The 22,290-nt window shown below is 62.2% G+C and overlaps 3 protein-coding genes across 3 annotated transcripts; 2 read left to right on the forward strand and 1 right to left on the reverse strand.

The window, feature by feature from the left end:
• The first annotated feature begins 380 nt into the window (after positions 1 to 380).
• Positions 381 to 12,519, forward strand: SEMA3B (semaphorin 3B). Its single transcript, XM_063411453.1, is given in 18 exon segments — positions 381 to 544; positions 7,207 to 7,334; positions 8,174 to 8,331; positions 8,412 to 8,474; positions 8,563 to 8,682; positions 8,757 to 8,850; positions 8,937 to 9,056; positions 9,374 to 9,519; positions 9,613 to 9,727; positions 9,805 to 9,874; positions 9,959 to 10,103; positions 10,212 to 10,431; positions 10,521 to 10,612; positions 10,786 to 10,827; positions 10,922 to 11,079; positions 11,191 to 11,246; positions 11,325 to 11,464; positions 11,544 to 12,519. Coding segments are annotated over 18 exon segments (2,457 nt in total). The 5' UTR covers positions 381 to 395; the 3' UTR covers positions 11,985 to 12,519.
• A 686-nt stretch (positions 12,520 to 13,205) lies between these two features.
• LOC134558018 (2'-5'-oligoadenylate synthase 1-like) lies at positions 13,206 to 15,457 on the reverse strand. The gene is made up of 6 exons (XM_063411454.1): positions 15,157 to 15,457; positions 14,693 to 14,987; positions 14,445 to 14,620; positions 14,121 to 14,362; positions 13,898 to 14,033; positions 13,206 to 13,813 (listed from the first exon to the last, which is right to left on the reverse strand). Exons 1-6 carry the CDS (start codon positions 15,349 to 15,351, stop codon positions 13,304 to 13,306), a joined length of 1,554 nt encoding a protein of 517 aa, XP_063267524.1. The 5' UTR covers positions 15,352 to 15,457; the 3' UTR covers positions 13,206 to 13,303.
• Positions 15,458 to 18,415: 2,958 nt separating this feature from the next.
• On the forward strand, positions 18,416 to 22,156 carry IFRD2 (interferon related developmental regulator 2). Its single transcript, XM_063411601.1, has 12 exons — positions 18,416 to 18,475; positions 18,604 to 18,720; positions 18,813 to 18,897; positions 19,027 to 19,151; positions 19,227 to 19,384; positions 19,617 to 19,667; positions 20,004 to 20,173; positions 20,287 to 20,392; positions 20,620 to 20,757; positions 20,880 to 21,008; positions 21,103 to 21,198; positions 21,340 to 22,156. Exons 1-12 carry the CDS (start codon positions 18,448 to 18,450, stop codon positions 21,418 to 21,420), a joined length of 1,284 nt encoding a protein of 427 aa, XP_063267671.1. The 5' UTR covers positions 18,416 to 18,447; the 3' UTR covers positions 21,421 to 22,156.
• Positions 22,157 to 22,290: the final 134 nt, after the last annotated feature.

Below are 22,290 nucleotides of genomic sequence, written 5' to 3' on the forward strand. Positions count from 1 at the left end.
CCAGAGGTGTCAGCACCTGGCCACTGTCACAGAATAAAAACACATTCCCTTGCCTCCAGATGGAATTTCCTGTTTTGTTTTTTTAATAAAATGGTGCCCACTGCCTCCCATGCTGGCAGGCACTGCTGAATAGAGCCTTGCTCCCTTGGCTCTGTCACCTTATGCCCTCTTGGAGAGCAGATGAGCTGAGATCATGCTCTTGTTCCAGCAATGGGCTTGTGCCCAGCCCAGCCTAGCACGCTGCCCACTGTGTTCTGTCCAGCCAGCACTGGACACCTCAGCATGTCTGGCCACAGGATGGACTTTCCTTCTCCCTCCTGCCCTGGCTGAGCGGCTCTTCCTGAGACAGAGCCATTAAATCCCCAGTTCCCAGGATTCTTTCCCCAAGAGAAGTCATGCGGCTCAAACCGCCCCAGCTCAGCTGAGAACTTGTTACACATTTACCCCACATTAATGAGGCGTCACCGGCTGCACGGCCTTCGGACCGCAGGGATACTGCACAGGCAGCCACCCGGCCCCACGGCAGCTATGGGGGTACCATGGGGTGAGTCCCCCCGGAATGGGCACCATGGCAGCAGCCACATCCCCTTCCTCTCCCTCCAGCCCTGCTGGGGTGGGCTTTGCAGGAGCAGATGAGGCGCTGGGCAGTGATGAGTGCCTTCACCCTGGCGCTCCTCCAAGGCAGGAACAGGACCGAGCAGGCAGGAACGGGTGCTTGGGGACATCGAGATGTACCGCGGCTGTGATCAGGACTCCTAGGCTTGCTCGCACCTCTCCTCCCTTTCCAGTGCAGGCAGAGGGGGTGGCAGCACCCCAGAGAGCCCTGGGGTCCCGAGGGGCTGTTCCCACGCAGCCAGCCAGGTCGCTGGGTGCAGAGGGAGGACACACGACAAAGTTGCCTTTTGTTGGTGCCGGCCCCGGGAGCAGGGACCGGGGCTTTGCATCCCCTCCCTCCACCCCCGCCGCTGGCAGGACTGGCTCCCTGCACCGGGGATTTGGGGTTTAAAGAGCAGGCGGCAGCCAGAGCCCCAGCTTACCCGCCAGGCAAGGAGGCAGGCGAGCTCTGGCAGAGCCCACGCACCACAGCAGGTGAGGTGGTGGATTTGGGACACGGGGCTGGCCCATTGAGGGGGGCCGTGGCATGGGGGGACTGGGACAACAGAGCTCCCTGGGAAGCAGTGAGGTTCCCTGCCTCCCCGCAGCGGGTACCGGGTGCCAGCAGGCTCGGACGTGGTCCTGAGGGGAAGTGAAGGCATCACTGGGCATGTTCCACCTCCTTGTTCCCATCACCCCACAGCTGAGCAGGAGCCCCTAAGCCCTGTCCCAGCAGGGGTGGCAGGGGTGAGCAGCACCACGCTGGGAAGTTTCCCAAGTAATGCTCGTTCCCTGGGCACTGGGAAGGGGGGGCTCACCTGGTGTCCTCCCACCTGCTGCTCCTTCACAGTACTCACTGACTCCGTCAAGGCAGGTTTTGCCCTGGCTGGCACCCAGGTGAGCTCCAAGGCAATCGGGAGAGGGGTATCCAGAGGCTGGGCACAGGGCTGGGCAGGAGCAGGAGCAGGGCCAGCAGACAAGGCCCCATTGTGCCGTGCCGGGGCCGCTGCCTGGGCCGTCAATAGTCCCATTATGTTCAGCGGCGGCCCCCGCAGCCTTCCCAGCCGGCACAGCCACCCGGGAGCACCGTGGGAGGCAATCTGAAGTGGCTGTTGTGTTGGGGGGCCGGGATGACCGGAGAAGGGCGAGAGAGGAGGGCAGGGTGCCGGGACACCTCCACCACTGCCTGTCTGGGAGCTGCTGGGTGCCATGGAATGCTGTGCTCCCTGGTGCCACCAGCTTTGGGGGCAAGATGCCCAAGATAGGAAGTAGGCAAGCTCAGGGGGGCAGCTGGACACCCCTGTCCTCACTTCCCCACCCTCACCATCCCACCAGACATTGCCTGTGCCCAATTTGGCCATGGCTGTACTGCTTTGGCCCGGGGCAGGGACGAGCAAGTGGGCAGTGAGGGGCTGACATCAGCCCTGGGTGTGGATGCAGCCGGGCCAGCAGAAGATGAATGGATCCGCTTCCTGACAGGGCACACCCTGGCTAAAATTACTGACCCCATGGCAGGGACACCAGACTATTTTTAAAGCCTGAGGATCTGGATGCCACGGGTTGGTGTGGGTCAGAGCAGGGCCAAAGGGACACGGCAGGATAGCAGGCAGGGGGGCTCAGCCAGCATCTCCCACTGCCCTCCTGCTGGGGTGGGGAGAGTGCTCAGATGGCGGCAGAAAGCCTGGGTGTCCTGCTCCTGCCCCATGTATGGTTTTGAGGATTTCAGTGGTTTTCAGTGCAGGGCACATGGCCCCTCTGCCTGTCCCAGAGCCCTGGGTCAGGAGGATAGGATCCCATAAGACCAGGATCCCTTCCTCTCTCTTTCCAAAAAGCCACTGTCCTGCACCGGGAGGATGGACATCCCCTTCTTCATCACCACCCCAAAGGTTCACCATGTACCCCATGGCTTGGTCTCACAGAAGGGACACACAACGGCAGCACCCCACAGGTGCTCAGGCAGTGGGGTGCACACAACACCCCCATCCCCTGGGCAGCCCAGATCAGTCCAGCACAGGGTTGGGACAATTAAAAAGGGATTAGCTGGGCTACACCAGCCTGGCACTGCCGGGAGCCGGTACCTAATCCCGGCAGGAATGCACTGGGGGCCACAGGGGTCCCTGATGCTGGGGTCTCACCAGCATGCTATGATGGGGGGAGGGCATAGGGTCAGGGGGGTGTATCCACAGACAGGGTGTGAACCTAGAGCTGGTGTCCCCCTGGGACATTGCCACCATGCTGTGCTACAAGGGTGCAGCTGTCTCAGGCACATTTGCTTGCTGCCAGCCAAGCCCTCACACTGGCACTCTTGGGATGCCATGGACTCTGTCCTCTGCCTGGCACATCTTTCCCCTGTATTAGGAATGTGGCAACCACATAAGATCAGCCCAAGGCCCAATATTATGGTTGTGGACTGCCACAGATGGACTCCCAAAGACGTCCTTAAGCCACATCTTTAGTGCCATCACAAACCACCAACAGCTTTTTGGAGTGTCCAGACCCAGGGGATATTAGTTCAAGTAGCACATCCCTGTGCCCAGATCATGGGTGTAGGCTGGGGTGAGGATAGCACACTCCTCCCTGCTGACAAGTTGGCAGTGTCACTGGCAGTGCTGGCAAAGGCCACCCTGCTGCACAACCCCATGTCTTGGCTGGGGAGCAATGCCATGCCAAGCCCATGTGTCACAGGGATGCCTATGGCACCAGCTGTCATGACACAGCTCACCTTGACCCTTGGGTTCTCCATGACCTCAGCAATGGTGGCTCCAGCAGGGCAGAGGGAAGCTCTCTAGGCCCCAGGGACATGGGGGACCACCCAGCAGCACCCTTGGGGGAGTCACCCCATAGGTCCCCACAGAATCACGAGGGTTCTTCTGGTGAAGTACCATTCCTGTTTGGGATGCAGGATTTGTACCCATCCTGAGAGCCCGTCCCAGCCCTTCTCTGTACATGCAGGGTGACCAGCAGCCGGTGGTCCTGGTCACCCATTGATGGCGATCCTAGATCCCGTGCCTGGCTGGCTCAGCCCGCACCGAGGATGCAGGAGCGTTGGCCGTTGCCTGCTGCCGTTCCGCCCCCGGAGCCCCGCGGAGCTGGAGAGGAGCCCTTTCCTACCGCTAACACCGCCGGGGGCTCGGGCGCTGCCGGCAGAGCTACAGATGCTTGCCGGAGCCGGAACCGCCGGGAGAGATTTGGCGAGGCAGCGATCCCCGGGTGCGGATCTGGCAACGGCAGGGACGGGATCAAAGAGCGAAAGCGGCAGCACCTGCTGGTGCCGTCGGCAGTGACACCCCCGCGCTGGCGGGGAGCCAGGCCACCGGCACCTGGCTGTGAAACCTTCCGCGGGCTGGCACAGAGCGCAGGGTTCGGGGCGGGATGCCAGCGGCGATGCCCATTCCAGATGGGGACCGTCATCAAGCCAGCGCCCAGTGGCTCCGGTGCTTGCCAGGAACACCCCATGGCTGGAAGGGGTGGCCGGCGGCCGACGTGGCGCATCCCTCCCGCGCCGTTTTTTCCGGGATGAAAGCCCGGCCCTTCTGACGCTTGATGGTTTCTCCAGGCGGAGCCGCTGCCAGCAAGGTCCCCTCAGGGCTCCAGGGCTGGTGTGATGGTGACGTCACCTAGTCACCTCGCCACGCTTGCCGGGAGTGGCGGTAGTTGGAAAAGTCCCAACTGGGTGAAGGGAAACTGAGGCACGGAACTGGAATTGCACAGGAAAGTGCCCACCGTGCAAGGCTGGGCACGACGTCCCCGTCCCCACCATCTCAGAGCCATGCTGGGACAGTAGGCACAGAGACGCCATGGGGGCCACCCAGCCCAAAGTCCTGCTGGTGCCTGGACAAAGTCTTACAGCAAAGTAACCCCTGCCGTGCCGGTGTCAGCTCCTCCTCTGCTGCCTCACCCGTCCCCTCGCTGTCTCTGTCCTCCTTGCTGCCCACAAAGCTGGGCTGGGCTGGATGCCATTCAGCACTGTGGCACAGCCAGGAGAAGAACATGTGGTGGCGCTGGAACAGAGCCTGCCCACATGCCAGAGTACCAGGGCTGGCAGCACGAGGGTTACTGGCAGTGGGATAGAAGGGCATTTCCCGGGCACCAAGCCTGGCACGGCTTCTGCCTACTGCTGGCCTGCCTGCACGGCTCTGGCTTCCTGCTGAACTCACTGCCTGCCGGTGCCAGCTGCCTGCCTGCACCTGCACCTGACCTGCCTGCACCCGCTGCTGCCCTGCCTGCAGTCACTGCCAGGCCACCTGTGCTCACTACCTGCTGGCACCGACTGCCTGCACCTGCCCGCACCCGCTTCTGCCCACACTGCTGCCTCCCCCTCCCCCTGCACCTGCCTGCACTGTCTGCTGCCTGCACCCCTGCCTGCAGCTCTGCCTCCCCACCCATTCTGGACCTCCCTTCCTGGGCTCCTGCACCCGCAGGTAGGGACAGTCAGGGGCGCGGGGAGAACAAGGCAGGTGTGGCCCCCAAGGCAGCTCGTGTTCCCCCGCCCCGAGCCCTGCCCGCAGAGGCACGCGTGGCCCCGTTGCCGGCACCACTCGGCACTTGCTATTCTTGGCAGCGGCAGCTGGAAAATGGGAGGCAGCGGAGGAATTTTGTTTGCTCCGGGCTGGGCTCGGGCCAGACATCTGGGCTGCAGCTGAGCGGGGCGCGGTACCGGCCCCCGTACCCCCGGGACGGCCCCGGCACCCTCGGCACGGCCCCAACAGCAGGGCAGGCAAGTGCCTGTCCCGGCGAGGAGGTAGCCCGGCCACCACTAGAGTGCTGAGCCACGCGTGTGCTGAGCTTGGCATCCTCAGCTCTGCCCCGGGGGCAGCGGGTGTCAGTACGGGTGTGTGTGTGTGAGTTGCCGTGGGTGTTCGCCTGTGTCTGTGTGTGAGGGTGCCCGCGTGTCTGTTCGTGAGTGTGCGCTCGCACACACGTGTGCGTGTCCCTGTGCGCGCCCCCGGCCCCGCCCCGCCCCGCCCCGCCCCGCGGGGCCGCCCCGCTCCCTCCCGGCGGACGCGGCGGGCGGGGCCGGGCCGGACCGAGCCGAGCCGGGACACAGGTGGGTGCCGGGGGCCGCGGGGCCGGCAGGGTACGGGGGTGGCCAGGAAGTGTCCCGGGACGGGCTCTCTGCGCTGCCGTCGGGGGGGCTGCCCATGCTGGTACCGGGGGGCTCGCGGCGGGGTTCGTGTCCCCTCTGGCACCGGAGGGCTGGCGTCCGGGTTGGCACGGGGGGTTTCACGGGCTGGATCTGCCAGGGCTGGCACGAGGGTCCGTGGTGCTGCCGCTGCTGCCCGCCCCCCACCCGGCCCCCCGTGCCAGCCGAGTCAGAGCCGCGCGGGTCCGCGCCCGGGGGTCTGTCCCGGCCGCTCGGCAAGTGAGGGCAGGCGGGAGGGCCCCGTGCCCCGGCACGGCCCGAGCTGGCAGCAGCCGTCGGGGCTGCCAGAGCCCGGCGGGTCCCGCGCCTCATCCCGGCGCCTCTGTAAATGCCATTAGCGCCGATCGCCTTCGTGCCGGGACACCGGGCAGCCGTACCCGGCACTGTGCCCAGCCAGGCCCTGTCCGCTGCCTGCCCCGGGCTCACCTCCACCGGCCAGCCTGGAGGGGGCTGCCCTGCCCGCAGGAGCCCCAGTCCGTGTCATGGATATGTGACCCTCCAGGCCAGCATCCATCAGGTCCCAGATCAGGTAGGGTACCAGAGCCTGGAGGGATTGCACCGAGCCCCGGGGCTGTGGTGGGGCTTTGGTGGTCACTGGCATCCTGTGCCACGGGTGAAACCCTCAGGGGCTGATGACCGGCGTAACTCAGCTTTGCCTTGCACACGGCACTGCAGCATGGCCAGGGGGCAAGGTGGGATCTGTGTTCTGGCACAGTGCCCTGAAAACCATCACCTTCCACTCCCCAGGGGAGAGCGTGCTGCTGCCACAGCTGAAGGAGAACTCCCCTACCTCGTGATGGGCACCCATCAGAGTGGCAGACACACTGGCATGGGCTCCTCTGGGTATTGTGGGCACCCACTTAGCCAGAGCCCCCAAAATCCTGCTCCCATTTGCATGGGAGACAAGACAGGCCAGGGGCTAACGGTGGGGCTGTAGCAGTGGGGGAAACTGCTACATGACCCCATGACTGCCATCATGGACAGCTTGCCCAGTGCTCAGGAGCCCACTGACTGGCCAGGGTGCCCTATCCAATTGTCACCATTTTGGTACTTGCTCTGTCCTTGTCCCCATTCCTGTAGGACAGCTCTGTGCTTGCAGGCAAGAATGGGCAGAGCCCAGAGCACTCCTGCTGATGGGCTCAGAGAGGCATGGGCAGGGCTGGGTGCTGCTTGGCTGGGCTGCCTCTGTTTCTCCACGGCCAGGAGCAGGAGGGGTGTTTCCGAAGCCCATTATGTTTAGGGTTGGATTAATGGGGGCTTAAAAATAGGGAGGGATGTGTCTGGCTCACATTCCCTCCAACTGCCAGGTCGAGCCCAGTGGGGAATCCCCTCATGCCATGCCTGGAGTTGTCCTATGCTGATGCTCAGGGCTCTGCAGACACCGTCAGCAGCATCGGGGAGGGGTCGTGGTCTGGGGGCTGTGGGGAGGGGGCTGTAACCCGAGCTGAGGTCTTGTTTCTCTGTCCCAGCCGCTGCGCCAGCAGCCAGACCCCGGCCATGAGCTGCACGCTGCTCCTGCTCCTGCTTCTGCTGCGCGGCCTCACCACTGGCCGCCCCCCACCCGCTGCCACCCCCCGGCTCAAGCTGTCCTTCCCCGGTGAGCATGGGACACGGGCAGGGTGGGGGGCGTGCAGGTCAGGTGTGAGTGCAGTGCTTACGTGTCAGCAGCCCCCAGCATCACCCCAAGGGATGGGAGTATCCTGGGGGGCAGCATGGTGGGAGGGGCACAAAGCTCCAGCACTGGCACATCCCCAGCACTGCTGCCTTGCGGCTATCAGGTGTTGGTACTCACTGCCATGTTCCTTACCTGATGCCAGCCCCTCTAGGGCCACCTGCCTGTCCTTGGGGTCATGCCTGTGCTTGGGACCTCACTCCCAGCCCCGGCGTGTGCTGGCTCAGATGCTCCCATCCCTGTGTGCACCACGGTGGCACTCCCTAGCCCCAGCTGTGCCATACCTGTTGGGAATGTCGTGCCAGCTGGAGAGCTGGTGCCGTGTCCCAACTGGCCGCTCCAGGGGCTCCCGCACGGCGCTGGGGGCTTTGTCCGGCAGCGAGTCTCAGCAAGAGCTCTCCTCCCAGCCTGACAAAGGGCTGTTTGTTCCCGCCACGGTGGGATTAGCTCCGCGGGGCAGGGAATGGCCTTCTCCCCTGCTGCTGGGTGAGCGGTGCAGAGATGGGTGCCAAGGCATGGGAATCACTGCTGAGTGGTTTGAGGATGAGTCTCGGGGTACACAGGGATGGGTGTGGGGCTGGCATGGGGGTGAATGCTGGGCAGGCTAGGTCTTGTGAACCTAGTCAAGCCAGTGGGACGGGTTTGGGGGAGGGGATGGCATGGCAGGGGGCTGTGGCCCAGGCTGCCTCGGAGCGTGTCCAGGGCAGTGGAGATGGACAGGCAGTGGCGGGGCTGGGCTGAGCAGTGCGGGTGGGTCCTGGCAGAGCTGCGGGCTCGCCATGGGCTGCGCCTCTTCTCGCTGGAGCACTCCTGCTGCTATGAGGCCCTGCTGCTGGACGAGGAGCGCGGCCGTCTCTTTGTGGGCGCCAAGAACCACCTCCTCTCTTTGGCCCTGGATGACATCAGCCAGCGGGACAGGAAGGTAACGGGGCAGGGCAGGACATCTGGTGGGGCAATGCTGGGTACACCAAGTGCTGTGACCATCCCCTTTTCCATCTGCAGATCTACTGGCCGGCTCCCGTGGAGTGGAGGGAAGAATGCAACTGGGCTGGCAAGGACATCACTGTGAGTGATGGGGCAGGTTGTGGGATGCCAGGACAGTGCCAGGGGTCTGCCCCAACACTACCTCACGCTTCATTCCTTCCATCCACAGGCTGAGTGCATGAACTTTGTGAAGATCCTGCACCCCTACAACCGGACCCACCTGTACGCCTGTGGCACTGGTGCCTTCCACCCAGTGTGTGCCTTCATCGAGGCTGGCCAGCATGCAGAAGTGAGCCTCCCCTGGCACCACCACAGCCTCCAGCTGCTGCCACCAGCCCACCTCCCATCCTTACCCCTCTCCAGGACCCTGTTTTCAAGCTGGACCCCCACCACACTGAGGATGGCAAGGGGAAGAGCCCGTATGACCCCCGGCATACAGCTGCCTCTGTCCTTGTGGGTAAGGGCATTCAAAGCCTGGTACAGGGTGCAGCATGGCACAGGGGTGCCGGGGGTCCCCCGTAACGCTTCCCTTGGTGCTGCCAGGCGAGGAGCTCTACTCTGGGGTGGCCACCGATCTGATGGGCCGTGACTTTACCATCTTCCGCAGCCTGGGCCAACGTCCCTCCATCCGCACGGAGCAGCATGATTCTCGCTGGCTCAACGGTCAGTGTGGGGACTGGGAGGGTGGGGGGGCCACTGGCATCCTGGCACAGCAGTGCTGCTGCCTAGAGGCATCAGGGCAATGACTCCTTCAGGCTCAGATGTACACTGTACTTCACTGCCCCCAGAGGGTGATTTCAGGGGTTCCTGTGTCCCCTTCGGACACCTAATGTCTGGTGGAGTCCCATCCTCATTCTGCCTCTGCTCTGCAGCTGGGCAGGGTTTGTTCTGCTTCCTCCCCTGGGACCCCAGCAGGTGTTCCAGGGTCCCTGGGGAGCAGAGCTAGTGGAGGCATTGGGAGTACCCCTCTCTGTTCCCAGAGCCCGAGTTCGTGGCCGTTTTTTGGGTGCCAGAGAGTGAGGACCCCGACGATGACAAGATCTACTTCTTCTTCCGTGAGACGGCGGTTGAACGGCAGCAGGGGCTGGGCAAGACCAGCTTTGCCCGCATTGGCCAAATCTGCCGGGTGAGAGCACCCCTGGGCAGGTGGGCTGGGGGCCAGGGTATCCAGGGGTGCCACCTGCTGCTGCTGACACCGGTGTACTCCTTTCCCTGGCAGAACGACATGGGTGGGCAGCGCAGCCTGGTGAACAAGTGGACAACATTCCTGAAGGCTCGGCTCGTCTGTGCTGTGCCAGGACCTGACAGGGCAGACACCTACTTTGATGAGCTCCGTGAGTGAACAGGGATGTGACTCCACCAGTGTAGTTGTGGGCAACACTGGCAGCACTGATGCCTTCCCTGCTTGCAGGAGACGTTTTCCTGTTGCAGACAAGAGACAAGCGCAACCCTCTGGTCTACGCCATCTTCTCCACCTCCAGGTCAAGCCCCCTCCCCAGTACCTTGCACATATGCAGTGGTGCCTCCCTTGCCCCCTCACACCTTTCCCCTCTCTCCCCCACCAGCTCTGTTTTCCAAGGCTCAGCTGTCTGTGTCTACACCATGGCTGACATCCGCCGGGCTTTCCTGGGCCCCTTTGCACACAAGGAAGGTCCCAACTACCAGTGGGTGTCATACCAGGGGCGTGTGCCATACCCCCGCCCAGGCATGGTATGTGGTGTAGGGGTGTCCCAGCTGGTGCCACCAGTGGGATGCCACTACATGGGCTGGGGTCAGTGGGGTGTGAGACCCTGCTTAGCCAGTGCTGTCTCCATGCAGTGCCCCAGCAAAACCTTCGGTACCTTTGGCTCCACCAAGGACTTCCCAGATGAGGTGATCCAGTTTGCCCGTCACCACCCACTGATGTATAACCCTGTCTTGCCCCACGGCCAGCGCCCCCTCTTCCTGCAAGCCACTGTGCCCTACACTTTCACCCGCATTGCTGTGGACCGTGTCACTGCTGCTGATGGCCACTATGATGTCCTCTTCATTGGCACAGGCATGTAATGACCCTAGGAATGGGGCAGTAAGGGGGAGCAGAGGGATGCTAGGGCTGGGATTTGTGGCCTCACCCCTCCCTGCCTGCAGATGTGGGCACAGTGCTGAAGGTGGTCTCAGTGCCCAAGGAGAGTTGGCACCGCATGGAGCCGCTGCTGCTGGAGGAGCTACAGGTCTTCCAGGTGAGGGTCAGGGCTCCATATCCCACCAGTCAGACTTCCCTGCAGCACCCTCATGTGCTGTCCATGCTCTGGCTTGTACCAGGGCACTCCAGCTGCCAGGATGTGGGGGCCAGGAGGCTGCATACCCAGGTTCCCCCGTGCACCCTTAACTCCTGCCTATGCTCTGCCCACAGGATGCCTCCCCCATCACCAGCCTGCAGCTCTCCTCCAAACGGGTAAGGGGGAACCCTTGGCCATTCCCGTGTCCACCATGGCTGTGCTTAGCCTTGTGCCACAGCTTGGGGGTGCTCAGCTCTGCTCTTCCCCCAGCATCAGCTCTACGCTGGCTCGGCCACGGCGCTGGCCCAGCTGCCCCTGCACCGCTGCGGTGCCTATGGCAAAGCCTGTGCCGAGTGCTGCCTGGCCCGGGACCCATACTGTGCCTGGGATGGCAACACCTGCACCCGCTACGTGCCCAACACCAAGAGGTAGGTGACATGCCAGGGTGCAGTGCTGGGGCAACCACCCTGCCCTGACACCAAGGTGAGGAGCACAGGTGACGCTGCTGCAGCCCCTGCTCCTCCATCACCTTCCCATAGGCGTTTCCGCCGGCAGGACGTCCGCAACGGTGACCCCAACGTGCTTTGCTCTGAAGGTGAGCTGGGACCCAGCCAGAGTCTGGGGGCCAACCCTGCCGTGGTTGGGGACTGACAGCAAGGCTGTGTCCCTGCAGATCCAAGGCGGGACACCGTGCCCCAGAAACAACTCTACGGGGTGGAGGGAAGCACCGTCTTTCTGGAGTGCATCCCCAAATCCCTGCAAGCCCACATCCTCTGGACACACCAGCGCACCCTGAATGACCCTCAGCGAGAGGTAGGCTCTCCCTGGCCAGGTACGGCCGGACTGTGCCGTGCCATGCCGAGCTGACCGCCCATCCCCACGGGTGCCGCAGGTGCAGATGGACGAGCGGGTGGTGCGGACGGAGCGGGGTGTCCTGCTGCGCAGCGTGCAGCGCGCCGACGCCGGCCTCTACCTCTGCCACGCCACCGAGCACGGCTTCACCCAGCCCCTGCTGCGGCTCACCCTGGAGGTGATCGGCGCCTGGCAGGCCACGAGCATGGCGTCTGCCGGAGACCCCCAGCTCGCCGCCGGGATCCCTGGCCGCAAGGTCTGGTACCGGGACTTCCTCCAGCTGGTGGAGCGCCCACCGCTGGGAGCCACGGACAAGGTCTGCCAGAGGCTCTGGAGCCGGGGAAGACCCCCGCCACCGCCCCGCAGTCCCGCCGGCCCCCCCGGCCGCGGGCAGGGTGAGGAGCCGCGCAGAGCCCGCCGCCGGCGCACCCACGAGGGGCCGCGGGCCGAGCGGGGCCCCCGCAGCGCGTCCCCCTGGTGACCCGGGGGGCGGCCCCGGGCGCCGGGCTCTGCCTAGGAGCGGGGCCGCAGGTGGGGCACAGCCTCGGCCGCCCTGCCGGCAGCACTGCGTGGGCAGTGGCGGGGACTGCAGCTCCGGGGCCGCAGGAGCGCAGCGGGGCTGAGCGGCCCCGCGAGGGGCTGCCCGCTGCCCTTGCCATCGGCTCCGACACCGGCGGGGCCCAGCCGGCTGCCGGCATCGCAGAGTCACCGAAATATTTATTAACGACTGTTACGATGAATGTAAACCTGCGGGGCCAGGCAGTGCCCCCTCCAGCATGGCACAGCGGAAGGACAGCACAGCAGGGCCACGCTCGGGTCCCAAAAGGGCTGCAGGCAGGAGTGGGAGCACGGAGGGTCAGGACAGGCACTGATGGGACACAGGGGCCCAGCAAGAGAAGGGGGGCACAAAGGGGGAGATGGAGGGCATACAGGTGGCACCCAGCGCCCTGGGTGTAGAACAGTGGCACAGGGGACCTTGTACTAACTGAGCACAATAAAGCAGATTCAGCCGCCCAGGGTCCAGCGTCTGACCCAGAGCCTCAGGAAGCGTTCAGGGGCAGCCCGGTGCCCCACAGCGTGGACCTGTTCTGGCACCCCAAGCCTAAAGGTGTGGCATGTTCAGCAACACTGGAGGGCTGAGGGGAGACAAGACCTGCAGGGCCATTGCCAAGGTTGATGGGTTTCCCCCAGGCTTCAAGCTTTCCATGCTGAAAAAGCTCCACTTTGATTTCTGGAAGGTGAGAACCAAACTTCCCCCATGCCAACAGGCAGCAATTAAGGCAGTGACCGAAGGTGACCTCGGAGTCTGCTGCCTCCTGCTGTCTGCACTGGCACCAGGACCCTTGGTGGCACTGCCCACATCCCATGGCCTCTGGTGACACCATGCTACCAGCACAAACCATGTCCCAGCACTGGCTGCACCACAGCCTGGACACTGGAGCCCTTGGCATGAGCACAGGCAGGCAATGATGCAGGCAGAAGCAGGCAGAGAAAGGAGCTGTTTTCTTCTCCTGAGGTCCACCTGGCAGCAGACTGGCATCCCTGACCCCTCCAAGCACTGTTTTACTGCACCTCTGTGTCCCTGTGCCATCCCAGGTTGTGGCATTGAGATTCCCCCCTCATCCCAAGGGGTTGGTGACCCCAACCCCTTTGACCACCCCATGTAACACCTGTCACTGTCCCCAACAGAGCAAGCAGCACAAGGATTTACTAAATATTTATTTCCAGCATGACAGGAGGGTACACAGGGGCATGGGCTGGTGCTGAGGGCAATGCTCTGGAGGGGAAGCAGGCAGGGAACTAGGGGAGCTGGGGGGCTGCACCCCCGCGGAGCCGCAGGAGCATATAGATTGTACTCATGGGCTTGACGTCATAGTGTGCCAGGGTGTGCCAGTCCTCCAGCTCCCTGGAGCCATAGGTCAGGCGCTGCTCATTGGCAGAAGGCCCCTGCCGGGCCTGGATCTGCTCCTTCAGCTGTCGGACGGTGTCAGTGGGCAGCACTGTGTAGGTAGTGGTCCGATTCTTATCATCCTTGACCAAGACCTGCATCTTCTGGGGCTCAGTCTGCAGCAGCACCAGCGTGGTGTTGTAGAAGATGCCATGCTTGGCCAGGGTATCGCAGTCCTCTAGGGTGACGTTGCTTCTGCCTGAAGCACACTCCTGGTGTGCCAGGCGCTGCCTGTATGGTGAGATGCCCCAGTTCTGATGGATCTTCTCCTTCAGCTGCCCGATGGTGGTGTAGGGGCTGACACGCATTGTCATTTTGGTGCCTGACAGCTGCATCACCTCTATGGTCACGGGCCGGGCTGGCTGCAGGGACAGGAGAGCGAGTGGGCAAAGACAGCAGGGGCAGGGGTAGGGGACTGTGATGCTCACAGACTCAGGCAGCCTTACCTGCACATCCCAGGGCTGGACATTTTCAAGGCAGGGCAGTGAGAGGCAGCAGCTGGCAGCTGCCTGTGCCATCAAGTTCCAGTTCTTGTCTTGGCCCAGGATCCCCGTGGGGTCAGCAGGGTCCAGGATGACAGGGCTGTAAACACAGAGAATGGTCATTGCTGTCAGCCCTGGGCAGTACCATGGGGCCAGCAGGCACAGTTCTACTGGGCATGGTCCTCACCGGGGCCTGCACAGCAACTTCTTGACATGGGCACCAATCTCTCCGTGCTGGAGTGAGTAGTACTTCTCCCAGTAGATGCAGATCTCGCTGTGCCGGCGCAGCAGTTCCAGCACTGTGCGGAAGCCCTGAGCCGTGTCAAAGGAGTCGCGGGAGCTTGTGCCCTCCTCCCAGGCATAGATGGTCAGCAGCTCCAGGGCATACTTAGGGGGCAGGTTTGCATTGGGGTACTGTGGACTCAGCTCCTGGAGAGGAGACAGAGATGAGGGTGAGAGCTGGCTGGGATGGGGGTCTACTGGGAGCTGGGAAAGCTGGGCAGCTCCTCACCTCCTTGTACCAGTACTTGACCAGGCGCACAAGGTTCTTCAGCTTGGCAGGGCAACGCCTCACAAACTTCTTCTGCAGCTCAGTGAAGCAGGGGGAAAAATCCCCAGGGTGGATGCAGGCATGCAGGAGCTCCACGTACACTTCTGCATTTGGTGGGGCATCCTGGGTCACCTGCCCTGTGGGGTGAGAAGGAGGGTGAGAGCCATCCCAGGACACTGCCTGTCCCTGTGCCAGCCTGTAGCCCTTACCCAAAGCATCATAGGCAGGCAGGATGTCCACATCAATAGATTCTCCAGTCATCTTAGAGAACAGAGTAAGGCTGAGCGAGCGTGGCATGCTGTCAGGACCCTTGTACTTGGGTTCACTGATGGACACAGTGAACTGCGAGCTCTCCTTGCAGGCCTTCAGGCTTTTCATGATCAAATCCAGGATCTCCTTTCTGTTCTCCTTCTGCTTCTGGTAGCTGGATAAGCGGCTGACGAAGAGCACCACATCAGCATCAGATTTGTTCTTCAGAGCTGTGCCCTTTCCTGCTGACCCGCCCTGCAGAGAGAGACCCTCCCTGCTCAGCACCTCCGCCAGCACCAGGATAGGCCGCCACCACTCCTGGAGCTACCAAGGGAAACTGAGGCAGGGCAGGAGCTGGAGCATGGGACATTGGGAAGGGAGGCAGCAGGGGTGTCAGCTGGCCCCCAAGCTGGGCAGGACTCACCTTGACGGTCTTTTGGACGTCGATTCCATCCTCAAAGCACTCCCTCTTCAGGAATTCACAGATATCCCTCACTGTCTTCTTCACCTGCGTGGTGAAAGCTGTGCTGGGCTGCAGGGTGTTCATAATCCAGGTATCCAGGTTCTTGGTGGTTACTGTTCTCAGTCCGTTCATGGATTCCACCCAGTCCACATCCATGGTGACAGGTGTGTCTCTCCTTTTGCCCTTTTCTGACTTGCTGCCTCCTACGTTTACTGCTCCCTGCAGCTATCTCCCCCCACAGCCTGCGCCTGGCTGCAGCAGCTTTTAAACCTTCCCGGGCCACCGCCCCGATGCGTCACCGCTGGGAACTTAAGGTGGCTCCAGGTCGTTCCCACAGGATCGCCCGGGTGTCTCCGGTGCCACCTCTGCAGGGGCTGGGAGGGGGCAGCAGTGGCTGCGCGTCACCCTGGCATCCATCTCGGGTAGTGCTGGCAGAGGCAGCTGCCTGCAGGCTGGCTCTGGGGTGCTGTGGGACCGCATAGCCCTCATGCCTTCGGTGACACAGGGCTTCCCCCTGTGCTCAGCTGGACAAAGGCAGAGCCCCACCGCAGGCACCAGTCCCATGCTGGCGGCTGAAATGTCCGGGCTGGGGCACAGCTAGTGCTGGGACATGGCTCATGCTGGGACCCTGTGTCAGCAGGGACAATGGGATGTGGTCAGTGCCACCAGCTACCTTGGTGTCACCACGGGCAATGGAATGAGGCTGTTTCCAGAGTCAGCAGATGCGCTGGCATCACTAGGCAGTGAGATGCAGACACAGCGAGTTTCACCGAGGGTCCTGGTGTCAACACCGTCAGTGGGACACGGCTGATGCCGACATCACCAGGGAGGCTGGTGCCCTCTCTTGCAGTGGGATGCAGCCGGTGCCAGCATCAGCAGAGCTCCTCCGGGAGCAGGAGGCAGCACGTAGTACGGGTAAAATCTTGCTGCCCGTGCTGCCTTAAGCTGGGAAATCGGGAGTTTCAGTTTCTGTTCCTGTTCGCGATTTCAGTTTCTGGCTCTGCCAAGCTGGAAACGAAAGTGCAAAGGAACCCGCGACTGCCCTCCTGGCCCAAATAAACTGGGAAGAGCCAAGTAACAGAAACCCACACCTAGGAACTCGGCGCGGGGCCAGGAGGATGGGCGGGAGCTGTAGGCAGAGGGGGAATGTGCTCCTGGGAGCGGGGGCTGGCAAGATTGGGAAGAGGAACAGGAATGGGGGCAGGTGCAAAAAGGAGCAGGGAGTCAGGACATGGGCAGGAGACAGGTAGAGGGAGGGAGGAAGGGAGAGAGAGAGGGGTACGGATAGAGAGAAGGATGGGGCAGGGAAAGAGCAGCAGCAGGGACAGAGATATGAGTCAGAGGGAGATAGAGTCCATTTGGGGTCAGGGACAGGGATAGGGGTACAGATAGGGCAGAGGAGAGAGGTGCAGGGACAGGACAGGGCTATAGTCAGGAGCAGGGACAAGGGCAGAAGTAGAGATACTGCATATTAGGAAAAAGTTTTTTACAGAAAGGGTGATAAAGTACTGGAATGGATGGAGTCACCATCCCTGAATCTGTTTGAAAAAAGACAGGATGTGGCACTCGGTGCCATGGTTTGGTTGAGGTGTTAGGGCATGGGTTGGACTCGATGATCTTAAAGGTGTCTTCCAACCCAGTGATTCTGTGATTGGCAGCAGCAGCAAATGGCCAGGTCGGGGATGTGGGCAGGAGCAGGGATAGGTGTTCCCTTAGTGTTGGGTGACAACAAGGCAGGAATACAGGCAAGGGCAGGGATATTAGGAGGAGAGGCAGGGAGAGGACCAGCAGTGGGGACGGGGTTACAGGCAGGGACAGAGCTGTGGGCAGGGACAGCTGTCATGAACATTTCACACCTGGCCCATGCAGCCTGAGGTCCAAGACCAGAACACCAAGATGAGCATGAAAAAAGACATTCTTTATTCACACCGAGGGGTTACCCCAGCCAAATTGAGGCACCCCAAATGTGGTTTACATGTGGCTGTCACACCCTTCAAGTGTTGGGATACAGCAAGGCTCCACCAATTCCCTGCTGTCCCCATGGTTCTGTAAAGCCTGTGCAATTCTATGGCTTTGGCATCCTTCTTTCCTCCTTCTGGAGTCAGTCTCAGTACCTTAAGGGGTACTTATCTGTGAGGCCAGATGATGGGAGGGTCTCAGGGAGGTGTTGGAGAGCCCAGGCTGTGGGCCTTATCTGCCAGCCTACCCAACCACAGCTGTGCGGTGTGCAACATAACAGGGGGTATCTAGATCTTAGTAAAGGCCAAACCATTTCATACTAGAAAGACTAACTGGTACTTTACTTAAGGAATGAGATTTTCCTAATGAGATGCAGGTAGGGACAGGGACAGAAGAAGGGCTATGGGCAGGAATTGTGAGTGGCCAGAGATGGAGATAGAGCCAGGGGCAGGGAGACGGGCAGGGATGTGCAAAAAATCATGTGAGGAAAAACTAGTGTCCATAAAAGAGACAGAGGAGTCCTGCAACTTTATTCGGATAAAGGCAGACACTCCACTGGGTCACACCCCCATGACTTTTCTCCCCCGACATTAGGACGATGCAGCCTCCTTTTATCCTGACTCCCGGCCGAAGGTTGCCCTCTTCCTTTCCCCATTGGCTGAGGTACTAGGAAGGTACAGCCTTCCCGAAACGCCTACCACATGTTCCTCCCGAGGACGTGTCCTTTACCCCTGAAGTTCAGAAGTTCAGGCTCAGTTCTACGATAGAGTTTTACAGACCAATTTGTCCACTGCCCTAAAGTTGAGGAATTCAAACTGTAGGCAAATCTTCTGGATTCTGTACCAAACCTGTGTCACTTGAGGTCAGTAGAGACATTAAGACCCCTTTCAAAGACACGAACACCTATTTCTCCTAAAGACCCTCCCCCATCGAATTGTTTGTAAATACATCAGTACACATCTTTCCTGTCAAGGACCAGGGATGAAGATAGTGTCAGGACAGGGAGAGGGGCAGGGATATTGAGGGAGCAGGGGTGATCATAGCGCCTGGGCAGGGAGACGGGCACGGACAGGGACAGGGGCACGGACAGGGGCACGGACAGGAGCACGGACAGGAGCACGGACAGGAGCACGGACAGGAGCACGGACAGGGGCACGGACAAGCACAGGGGGCTCGAGCAGGTCTCGCCGCGCATGCGCAGATGGTGGGGACGCTCGCAGGGGCGGGGCAGGGGCGGGGGCGGGGCCGGACCCTCCCGGCGGGGGCGGGGCGTGGGGTGCGCGCGCGCCGGCCATGCCGCGCTCCCGCCGCGCCGCGCGCCGTGAGTGGGGGGGCCCGGGCGGGGGGACCGGCGGGACCGCGTGTGACACGGGCGGGCCGGCGGCGCCGGGGTGGCACCGCAGGGCTGGCGGCGCCGGGCTCACACGAGTCTGCTCCGCACCCTCGCAGGCGGCACCGGCAGCGCGCGGGCGAGCTCGCCCGGCAGCGAGGAGGAGGCCGGCAGCGAGGTGCTGAGCCACTGCAGCAGTGCCAGCGAGAGCGCCAGCCCCGCCGACGAGGGACCAGGTGAGCCGCGCGGACCCCATGGTGACCCCCACGTGGGTCGCGGTGTCCCCCGCCCTCGGGCTCCCGGGCTTCACGTGGTGCCGCCCGGGCAGGATGCGAGGCGGCGAGTGAGCAAGGCCAGGAGGAGGAGGTAGAGGACAGGCTGAAAGAGCACATGGACAACCTCCTGGACAAGAGGTGAGGAGCGGCTGTCACCCCCGTGTCGCGCCGAGCACGCTGCCCGTCCCTGCCAGCATTGCCAGCCAGGGCAGGGACGTGCCCCGTCCCGGGATACCCCAGCCCGTGACGTCCCGCGGTCTCTCGCAGCGCCAAGGCGCGGCAGGCGGCACTGCAGAGCCTGCGCCTGGCCCTGTCCTCCAAAACCTTCTCCGAGTTCCTGCTGGAGCGCCGCCTCACGCTCACCGACTCCCTGGAGAAGTGTCTCAAGAAAGGTCAGGGTGCAGGCGGGCGGGGGCCAACGGGGCCGGTGACCCGTGTCTGAGGGAGGTCTCTTGTTCTGCCCACAGGTAAAGGAGAGGAACAGGCACTGGCGGGCACCGTCCTCACCCTCCTCTGCCTCCAGATGGGCTCTGGCCCGGAGGGAGAAGAGGTGTTCTGCAGCCTGAAGCCCCTGCTCGTCAGCATCCTGACGGACAGTGCAGCCAGCCCCAGTGCCCGGCAGAGCGTAAGGCCTGGCCCCTTTCCTCCTAGGCACACCTCCGTGGTGGGGAGAGCCCAGGCAATGCCTTTGGGAGCCCCTGCAGTCCCTGGAGGGTGACAGGATTGGGTGGTATGGAGTGTGGTGGGGCAAAGCAGGGGCACCCCAACCCGGCTGCCCCTTGGCTGGGTGCTGGATCAGGCCCAGCATGCTCCAGCCGTGCCTGATCTGAATCCGTTTCCCTCACTTCTCTTGCCAGTGTGCCACGGCCCTGGGCATGTGCTGCTACATTGCTGCTGCTGACCTCGAGGTAACTGCGCTTGGGTGTCATCCATACCCCCACAGGAGTGTACCCAGAGGCTGCCATGGCACCTGCCCTCAGCCCACAGTGCCAGGGCAGCCTGGAGCTGAGCTGGAGCAGGGGTACGGGGACATCAGTGACAGCTCAGACCCCTTCCCTGAGCAGCCTGGAGCTGAGATGGGGGGAGGCCTGTGTTGCAGAGATTGGGTGTTGTGGGTGGAGTAGCTTCTGCTGCCCCAAAGGGGCTCCTGGCACCCATTGGCATGGTGGGTTCCATTTGGTGCACAGCTCACTGTGGCATCTTCATGGCAGCTGTGGTCTGACTGGCAGGTTTCTCTCCTCCAGGACCTGGTTTCATGCCTGTCCTGCTTGGAAGGCATCTTCAGCCCCCCCAGCACAGGCGAAGGCGGCTCAGCACCTGCCCAGCACGGGCCTCTGCACTGCAGCGCGCTCCAGTCATGGTCCCTGCTCCTCACCATCTGCCCCCCCTCCCACCTCAGGACCATTTTGGACAAGTGAGTGGGGTGTGGAGTGAATGGAGGATGGTGTGAGGCTGCCAGCTGTGGAGCAGGGAGCCCCTGGGGCAGTGCTTGGCCTCCCTGACTGCCCTCTTGCCTCCCTGTCCCAGTCGCTGGCTGCAGCTGCCCCCACTGCTGACTAGCAGCAGCGTTGCCCTGCGCATCCTGGCTGGGGAAACCATTGCACTGCTCTTCGAACTGGCCCAGGACCTGGAGGTAAAGCATGGGCTGTGGCAATGGGAGCAGTAGGTGGGCACTAACCAGGCAGCAGGGAGGGAGCTGCTGTGACACCCTGCCCATGCCCTGGCCGAGCTGGCATGAGCAATGTCACCAGCAGGCGCCCAGGCAGAGGGGCTGGCCCCAGTGATCCCCCAGCCCTGTCCTGGCCGTGGCAGTGGGCAGTGCCTGGAGCTCGTCCCTCTAAATCCCCTGCTTTTTGGCAGGAGGACTTGTGCCACCAAGATACAGAGTTCCTGTGTACTCAGCTCAAAGTCCTGGCTACTGAGAGCAACAAGTACCGAGCCAAGACAGACCGACGGAGGCAGCGATCCATTTTCCGCGACATCCTGCGTTTCATTGAGGTACTGGCCCTGCCCTGCCACTGTGTGGCTGCTTCCCAGCTGCCTCATGATTCTTCTCTGTGGAGAGCCAGGGGACACATAGAGCTGGTGCCCAGGTTATTGCTGATGCCCTTTCTGCTCAGAGTGGGGAGTACCAGGAGGAGACCATCCGATTTGGCCTGGAGTGCATGTACCTGGACAGCTGGGCACGCCAGCGCACCTACCAAGCCTTTAAGGAGGTGCTGGGCTCTGGCATCCGCCACCACCTTCAGGTAGGAAGGCATCTTCACCCCCCCAGCACAGGCAGAGGCACCAGGGAGTGCTGGGCTGGTACTGGTGGATGTTGACAGACTGCTGCTTTCACAGAACAATGAGCTGCTACGGGAGATCTTCGGCCTCGGGCCCCCCTTGGTGCTGGATGCGGCTGCTCTGAAAGCCAGCAAGGTCTCCCGCTTCGAGAAGGTGGGTGCCACCTCCTGGATCGGTGCCCACAGTGCCCTCTGCCACCATGGGCTCCAGCTGAGTGCCTGAGTGTGGTGGGCGCTGCTGGGGAGGTGGGCAGAGGGGCATCCCTAACCTAGCTCTCCTTCCCTCTCCTTCCAGCACCTCTACAACTCGGCTGCCTTCAAAGCCCGCACGAAAGCCCGGAGCCGTGTGCGGGACAAGCGGGCAGATGTGCTGTGATGGGCAGAGGGGGGCAGAGCCCCCAGCCCACGTGGACTGCAGACCCAGCACTGTGAGGGGCAGGTGCCCCCAGCCCTCGGGCTTTTATTCATGTACAGCAGAGTATTTAATGCCTGGAGCTGCCCCAAGCGGGGGGCTGCCCCCTCTTTTATTTTTTTAACCAAAAAATAGGAAGGATAAAAGAAGAGCAGGGGGAGGTGGTGGCTTGCTGCTGTGTGCCTGCTCTGTGGCTGGGGATCCATGTGGCACAGTGGGAGGAGATCTCACCCAGGCTCCTTCAGCCCCTTTCAGTGACAGGGTGTGTGTACACCTTCCCCAGTCCTGCAGGGGCACCAGGGTGGCCTAGCACAGCTTGAAGGGCGGGTGGGAGGGCAGAGCTGTGCAGGGCTGCAGAGCAGCTGGTCCTGGTGTCTGTGCCTGTGGCAGGAGCGTTCTCCCTGCCATGCTGGGTACGGCCCCTGCCTCCACAGCCAGCCTGGCATCAGCCATGGTGGCAGAGTGGTGTGGAGTGGCAAGCTCAGCCCAGCCCTGCCAGCTGCCCGCTCTTAGCCCTTTTCCAGCCAAATTCTTTATATGAAATAGTAATCTTGTGGGAAATTAATTACGAGGGGGCCACTGCCCAGGCGGGCATGGGGCCATGCCAGTTGGCAGTGCCTGCCACCCTGGGAATGTATCTATCTATCATGGTGATTTTCTAAGACTTTGATTGTAAGAGGTAATTAAAAGGCTAATTGAAGTATGCCTTCTGCCTTGTTAAGAGAAAGAGCTGTCACTGGGGCAGATGCAGGTCCTTTCAGCCCAGTTTCTTTCTCTCACAGCCTGGGACAGGGGCCGGGGTTGTCCCTGTGCCCCGAGGGGCGATGCTGGCAG

Source organism: Prinia subflava, chromosome 14 (assembly GCF_021018805.1).
Source record: "Prinia subflava isolate CZ2003 ecotype Zambia chromosome 14, Cam_Psub_1.2, whole genome shotgun sequence".
Taxonomy (NCBI): Eukaryota; Metazoa; Chordata; class Aves; order Passeriformes; family Cisticolidae; genus Prinia; species Prinia subflava.